The 8,031-nt window shown below is 49.7% G+C and overlaps 1 protein-coding gene across 2 annotated transcripts in view; it reads right to left on the reverse strand.

Moving 5' to 3' along the window:
- HEMGN (hemogen) overlaps nucleotides 1–755 on the reverse strand; it is a 6,114-nt gene extending 5,359 nt beyond the window's left edge. Inside the window, exon 1 of one of the 2 annotated variants that reach the window (XM_005425003.2) lies at nucleotides 610–755. In XM_005425003.2, the coding sequence (XP_005425060.1) occupies nucleotides 610–691 (82 nt within the window). In that variant the 5' untranslated portion in view covers nucleotides 692–755. The remainder of the gene's footprint in view (nucleotides 1–609) is intronic. The other variant, XM_031060285.1, reaches the window with a different exon arrangement.
- Nucleotides 756–8,031: the final 7,276 nt, after the last annotated feature.

An 8,031-nucleotide genomic window follows, 5' to 3' on the forward strand; every position in this document is an offset into this window, starting at 1 on the left:
TCTCCACAGGCCGATATCACTTCAAGGCCACAGGCCCGTACCAGCTTTCCCTCTCTCATCTTCTAGCTGGGGGGGGCTGCCCAAATCCTCTCGGGGCCTCTCTCCCTCTGTCTCTCCTGGGGGGGGCTGCCCAACGCCTCCTGGTGCCCCCACCACCCCTCCATCCTGAGGGGTCAGGCCTACCTCTGCCAGGCCGCAGGTTTCTTCTCCCCCGCCCAGCTCGAAGCCGGGCAGGGGAGGCCTTGCCTCTTTGCTGGCCGGAAATCAAAGAGAGAGCCCAAGGGAGCACTCTGCTTCTAACCCCTGTGTTCTCAGAGGCGCATCCACCCTCAGTGGCCAAGCCTGGTGTCAGTTTTAGAATCTGAACACCTATTAGCCTCTGGCCACTCCATTCCCAGAAAACCTGCTTCCTGTAAACCCACAACACCTTTATATGTGCTTTGGGATCTGGGATAACATGTAAAAAGACACGCATTCGCAGTTAAATGTGCATCCTCTACCCCCAAGCATAGACTAATAATTATTAGTTCCTTTCTGAGAAACATTTGGTAACAAAAATCATGCTCTCCTCTCTCCAAAAACTGAGGTTAGAAATGTTGTCATCATTACCTGGCACAGCATACTCCACACAGGCTGCAGAGGGTGGCAGGGAAGAGTCCGAAGAAGCATGGTCTTTGCCTAAACTCTCCATTGCTCTTTGCAGTTTTAATTAGAAAGCAGCTTAGTTCCCTGGAAACAGCATCTGGAGATACTGGTGCAGCATAAGGAGAGCTTGAAAAAAATGCAGACTGCCCGCCCCAAACCTCTTATCTGGCCAGGCCACTAGGAGCGTAATAATATTCTCCTTATCGGAGTGCAAAGGTGTGTGAGTCTCTGTCCGGAATCTACTGTGTGGATTGCAAAATATGTTAGTGCTTTTATACTGCAAATTATTCCACTTCAGATAGGAAATTTACACTCACTGCTGCTAAACTGGGACTCCAAAGCTCTCCTTTGTAGTGGACATGGCAGGGCAGGATGTGGCACTGCCTCACTGCTGCTTTCCAGAATGAGATGCAGGGATGTGTTGTTAGTCCTTAGGGACCCCTTGAGAAATGGGATACATGCTGTCTGAAGGTGTTTGCATAGGATGCTTGCAGTGCTGCTAGGAAGGCACATCCTCCAGCTCCCCTCACAGCAGGACTGGTTGCTTCACAAGGTCAGGATGGCTGTGTTGTCATATTCTTTGGAAACCCCTAAGGATGGAGACTGTCACAGTCATGTTACCTGTCCAAGAGCTGCACCAGCTTCCTGGGATCCAGACAGAATAATAAATCCGTGCCAGCCTGGCTGTGCATGTTGAGAACTTCCTAATGGTTGTTTGCCCCAGTCCCTGGTGGATCAGGACTATGAACAAAGCACTTACTTCACTGATGAAGCAGGATGGCAATGGGCAGCCCCAGTAAAACCAATGGGAAGACCCAGCTGTTCCCTTGCCCCCATAGGATGATTTCCTTGAGTGGCTGTTCCTAGCTGCTGGTAGCCCCTTGCAGCCCCAGCCCTGCCTGGCCTGCAGGCTCCTGCAGGGACATCTGCAGGGCCAGCATTGCTGCAAAGGGGGAGCTGCTGCCTGCTACAATGGCTTCAATGCTGAGAACCTGTTCTTTGCTCTGTGGGAATGGCCAGGCCCCTAGATCAGTGCGTGTGAGATGAGGGGGTAATCTTGGCCTTTCCTGAAAACTGTCTTCATAGTTTCTTATGCCAGGGTAGCACAGAAAAGCTCAAGCTTATATTGTGTGTAACAACTCTGATGGACTAGAGATACCTCTTTAGCCAGTTTCTAGTGCACTCAGCTGCTATCAGCACTTTTGTCCATGAGACACTCAACCACTTACACGCTGGTTAGGTGCTAGTGCCCCTAATCCCTTCCCTCCCTGCCCACCATGAATTCAGAAGTGGTTCAAAGGCTGGTAGAAGGACTCGACGATGTGTCTACCCCCAGGTCCTCTGGGACCCGGCTGCCTTTCATGGCAGGGATGATCCCACCTCCTCAAGCAGTCTGAGGACTTGTCCTGAGTAAAGCAGCTCCTCAGGGATGAGCAGATCTGGCTGCCTCCAATCTTCGCCAGCCTCTTTTATTTTTAGTGTACATCGCGTACTCTCAGCAGGATCTCTCTCTAGGTCCCTGGAAGCTCCAGAGCTTGAAACTTCATGCATATAGATTTCTTAAGATGTAACCTTGGAGGTCTGTGGTCATCTCTGCTGCCATTCTTCTTATCCCCTGAGTTACCACTTTAGGGCTCCTGCCCTGTGTCCACTGCAGATTACATGGTACCTCCAGAGAGGTGGGGTAGTCTAACAGCCCCAAAAGAAGCAACAGGGTGGTGGCAGCAGAGCAGATATGGGAAGGCTCTGATATGGGAGGGTGGGCCAGGAGCATGGATGGCATAAAGAGATGTGGGGCTACCAAGTCATTCACAGAATAGTTTCTTGTAGCTCAGTCATAAATGAAGACAAGGTGTGCCAAGCTGGTGAGGGTGTCCATGTTCCAGCACTGTCTGAAGATGCAAAGCACTAGAGACACCCTGGTCATGCAGACATCTGGGAACTGTACCCTGGCAGGACACTTCACTATGCAAAGGCATTGCTTTTTGAGGGGCAAACATATCAGACCTTGAACACTGTTTCTGGTTTTGTGTCCCTCATTACAAAAAACACATTATCACAGAACCACACAATATGCTAAGCTGGAAAGGACACAGCAGGATCATTGAGTACAACTCTTGTTCCTGCTCAGAGCACCACAAAGTCACACCATGCACCTGAGAGCATTGTCCAAATGCTTCTTGAACTCTGACACAGCACACTTGGTGCTGTGACCACTTCCTTGGGGAGCCTGTTTCAGTGCCCAAACACCCTCAGGGTGGAGAACCTTTTCCTGATATCCAGCCTAAACCTCCCCTGACTCAGCTTCAGGCCATTCCATCAGATCCTGGCCACAAGAGTGAAGAGATCAGTGCCTGCTGCTCCTCTTCCCCTCACAAGGAAGCTGTTACTGCAGTGAGGTCTCCCCTCAGTCTCCTCCAGGCTGAACAGACAAAGTGACTTCAGCCGCTCCTCATACGGCTTCACCTCAAGGCCCTTCACCATCTTTGTTGTCCTCCTTTGAAACTTTCTAAGAGCTCAATGTCTTTCTTATACCCAAAACTGCATTCAGAACTGCCCCCAGCACTCGAGTTGAGGCTGCCCCAGAGCAGAGCAGAGCAGGACAATCCCCTCCCTTGCCTGGCTGTGATGCGGTGCCTGATGCACTCCAGGACACGGGTGGCCCTCCTGCCAGCCAGGGCACTGCTGACTCGTGTTCAACTGTGAGGTCTCCCCTCAGTCTCCTCCAGGCTGAACAGACAAAGTGACTTCAGCCGCTCCTCATACGGCTTCACCTCAAGGCCCTTCACCATCTTTGTTGTCCTCCTTTGAAACTTTCTAAGAGCTCAATGTCTTTCTTATACCCAAAACTGCATTCAGAACTGCCCCCAGCACTCGAGTTGAGGCTGCCCCAGAGCAGAGCAGAGCAGGACAATCCCCTCCCTTGCCTGGCTGTGATGCGGTGCCTGATGCACTCCAGGACACGGGTGGCCCTCCTGCCAGCCAGGGCACTGCTGACTCGTGTTCAACTTGCCACAGACCAGGTCCTTTTCCGCAGAGCTGCTCTCTAGCCTCTCATTCCCCAGACTATACACACATCCAGGGCTGCCCCATCCCAGGTGGAGAAACTGAAGTGCTTGGAGCATGTTCAAAGAAGAGCAAAGAAGCTGGCAAAGAGTCTAGAAAACAAGTCCTCTGAGGAGTGACTGAAGGAGTGAGGGTGTTGAGCTTGAAGAAAAGGAACCTGAGGGGACACTTTATTGCTCTCTACAGCTTCCTAATAGGAGATTATAGATGGTAGGGGTCCATCTCTTCTCCCACGTAACAAGAAATAGGACAAGAGGAAATGATCCCAAATTGCTCTGGGGTAGGTTTAGGTTGGATGTCAGGCTGCCCAGGGCAGTGGTGGAGTCACTGTTCCTGGAGGTATTTAAAAGATGTATAGGCATGGTACTTAGGGACATGGTTTCCTGCAGGACATGGCAGTTAATGGTTGAATTCCATGGTCTTAAGGGTCTTTTTCAAACTAAATGATGCTATGACTCTGTATTCTGGGCTGCCTGCAGCTGGTGTGAAGCATGGAAGGAGGGGTGGAAATCCCAGTGTGTTTCAGTGCTTCGCAGGAACTGGGCGCATGCTCAGGCTGTGGCTAACTCAGCTTCTCACACCAACCATCTACGTGGTCACCCTAAAGCCTGGTGAGGGCTGATAAGTGACTCTTGACTCAGCAAAACATTACCATAAGGCACTGCAGAGCCAGTACTGCAACTGTTCCTCCATTTCGTCTCTCCATTTTTTGAAGGGAGCATTTGTGAAAGAAAGAGTCACTGTGCCCCCAGGTTCTTCAGAGGTGTTTAATGGAATAGATGGACTTCAAAATCTTACAGAGCTGGCACTTGCATGTCTCAGGAGGGAAATCTCTACAAGACACTTGTCCCTTGAGTGTAAATTGCTTTAAATGCCAAGGAAGCAATTTCAGTATCCCACAGAAAAGTTTGGTAATGGTTAGCAATGTGGAAATTCGAGGCCCCACCACCTACTTTCAAGTTGTCTGTGCTCTAAAATAGAGGGACTGAGATGTGGCCAAAGCTGCACCCCCTTTCCTGCAGAGCAATTTGTGCAAGTGGGTTAAATTTTATGGCCAGTCTTGGTTACATGAACTGTTACAACTGAACACTTTACAGTGCGCCAAGTGCTACTTCCCACTCCTTTCTCTCCACATTTCAGTTCAGCTAGCCCTGGGCCATTTTCACTCGTGTGTCCAGCTTTCTCAGTTCCTGAGTCCCTGGAAGACTTCAACTGAGTGTTCAGCAACCTCAGCATCGCCAGTGTCACAGACTCCTCCAATGCCATTGGAGCTGCTCAGAAGGGAAACATCACCAGCCTTGGGTACATCTCACCATGCCGCCACACAGCTTTCAACACAAAATATCCTGGGAGAGTTCTGTCCAAGGGACTCCTAGGGCTGGATCCTGCCATTGGCTGGACTGCTTTCACTGTAGACACCACACCAGGCTTTGGATCTATGTGTAAGTCAAAGGTCTTTGTGAGCCTCAAGGGTATCTGTTTGCCCTGTCTGGCAAGGCTACTGCAAAGCACTGTCCAGATACCTACATATCCCTCCCTGCAGTCATAGATGCAGCCCTGGTCAACATGGGCAGCTGGGGGAGCTGTGCTGCTGCCACTTTTACAGGGTGTCAGGGCACTTCTTCCAGTTTTGTCCCACAGGACAATGACAGAGAAGCAACTTGCAGGCTTGTCCTTCACTCCCTGACTTGAGGAAACTTGTCTGGTTGCAACACACTGCTCTGGGAGCACTGTGGGCTTCTCATTGCTCTGTGTGACAAACTATGGAGCCTGTGAAAGAAGATAATCCCTTTCTTTCTCTGCCTTGACTGAAGCATGAAAAGATGAGAAACAGACAGATAAATTGAATGGGAAAAGCGTATGCAAAAGTGCAAATTCATATGCATACTCTCTGGCACAGCTCAGGGCATTGCAGGCATCTGTCCACCAGCTGCCTCCTGAGTCTCACCTGACCTTGGCAGATGCAGATCTGTTGGGCTTTATAGTCAGGTTCTCTGCACCAGGCTGGTTTTGCACAGGCCCTGAGGTCTGTGGCAGTGTTCCATCACTGCCTTCACCTTTCCCGTGGTCTGCCACTTGTTTTTGAGCCATGTGAAATAAACAGCCAAATCCACAAGCCCCTGGGGAGGACAAGTATCTCTGAATTTGCTGTGTGTAAAATCAACACTGACCCTGTCCTGTGGCTGCCCATGCTTTGACCTTGCAGGTCTGGCCTATTAGTCTGTACTTTAGTTCTGCAATTTCTGAATAAGCACTCCACTTTGTGCTAGAGGCATGTGGTTTCCCTCTTCAGAAGAGCTTCCGGATAGTCTATGTTGTTTTTTCCTAGCCTCTGCACATAAATAGTCATGGCTCTCAGGGCATACACAGGGCTGCAGCCACTCTGCTGGTACAGCTCAAGCCATGGTGTGGGGCTGAGATCCTGCCCACCCCAGGGGAGAATGAGCCCCAGTTATGCTAAGCTGGGCATAGCCTTCCATCAGCCCTGGCAGAAAACTGGGATAGAGCTGCCCAAATAAATCCTGCCTGTGGCTGACTTGGCAGCAGCAGGAGCAGAAAACCTCAGGACTGAAGTGAGGAAGAGATCTGTGCTGCTCACTGTGGATGTGTTTTAGCCCTACCAAAGCCTTTCCCTATGGTGCGGAGGAGACAACAAGGTCTGCAGAGAACTGGCAACACAGAGTAGCACACAGCCAGACCACCTCTTCCATGCTATTTGGGGACTGGAATGGGACAAACAGCCTTGCAGAGCCTTGGGACAAATGAACAGGTAATAGCAGCAGCCACGGATAGGTGTCCCGTCCTCTGCAGAAGTAGAAAGGATTCAGGAAAGGAAAACAGGGAAAATCAAAGCTCTGGACAACCCGGAACAATTAGCAAGGCTAGAACTTTTCAGCCTGGGAGAGAACTTTCTAAAGAGAATAAAGATTTTGATGATAGCAGCTGCCTCTGGGACAGAAAATAGTGGATACAATCCGACTGAGCACAGCTGTTTTATGCTCCTCAATACTATTTCCAGCTGCAGCATTAAATCTGTCAGCAATGGCTTTGTTGTGCATTGTGGTGCTTTGGGTGTCCCACCTGGTGGCTCCGGCAAGGTGCAGAACTGGGTGAGAGGGTGAATTCCAGCTGACCAAGCACAATAGTCATAGTAGACACTGGCACATCTCCCAGACTCTGAGGATGGTCACTGACTTTGGGGAGCTCACTTGACCACATGGTAGACCCCAGACTCCTATCAGATGCCTGCAAATGAAAGCTGTATGGGATACTAGTATAGCAGCAAGTCAGAGCAACAAGACCTCCTATGGGTGAGCACAGACCTGTCCTTGGAAGGTTTCAACTCACCCTGAAACACTCTTCAAAGCTGATTCAGAAATCTCGGCTGGTAATTCTGTACAAATACAACATCTTGTGCGGGACTGAAATGACCTCAGGAGGCAAGCCCTGCATCAGCCCTCTGATCTCTGCCACTGTAAGCAAAGGGGGCCCTTGCCTGCCCAAGTTGGATGGCCTTGTTGCAGGTTTTTTACGTGCCAGGTGCTAGAAGTGGGAGATGAAAGAGCAGAGGAAGCCCCAAGGCCTGCTGATTCACGCTGACACTATTACCTTGGTGGGACTGAGCCCTGCCACAATCTCAAAGACGGCCCTGACACCAGGAGCCACCTACACCTGAAAATTCTTCATTTTGGGGTTTTTCTCAAGTGCTGGAGCAGACATCTGGGATCCCTGGTGTTCACCATCTCTTCTCAGGCTCTTTCCGTGCTCCCATGTGTTATCTGAGCTGATTGCTCTATGGAAGGCCTTAGATAAAAAGCAGAATAACATCTAACATGAGAAGTGCAGATGTTACTATTTTCAATTTACATCAGCTCTGGAACCAGTGAAACATTTTACTAGGGAGCCATGAAGTCATCTTCTCCCATGCCAGAGAAACTTTATTTTCCCTTCACTAAATTGACTCCTACAGAGAAAACACTGTGCTTGTTCAGCATCTTCTTCATCAGGATGGGTGCATTTCTTGCTACTCCCCATGACCTTTCTTGCAGGAGTGTGGATGAGATAATACTCTGTGCAGTGCATCCCAGTTTCTTATGTGGATTTGAAATTTTTGTTTTGACTGTGCACTTTTAGTAGCCCTTGGTGGGAACTGGCTTATGCTGTTTTCCTCCAGCCATGCATAAAAAAAGTGCTGTTGAAATAAGATTGTGCATGCCATTTTATTATTCACCATAGTGCACACTTAAGTGTGCAATTTGCACAGAGCACACAGGATCAATTAATCACCTGTTTTTAGGCTCAGAAAAGTTATCAGAAAGC

Source organism: Geospiza fortis, unplaced genomic scaffold, assembly GCF_000277835.1.
Source record: "Geospiza fortis unplaced genomic scaffold, GeoFor_1.0 scaffold240, whole genome shotgun sequence".
Classification (NCBI taxonomy): Eukaryota; Metazoa; Chordata; class Aves; order Passeriformes; family Thraupidae; genus Geospiza; species Geospiza fortis.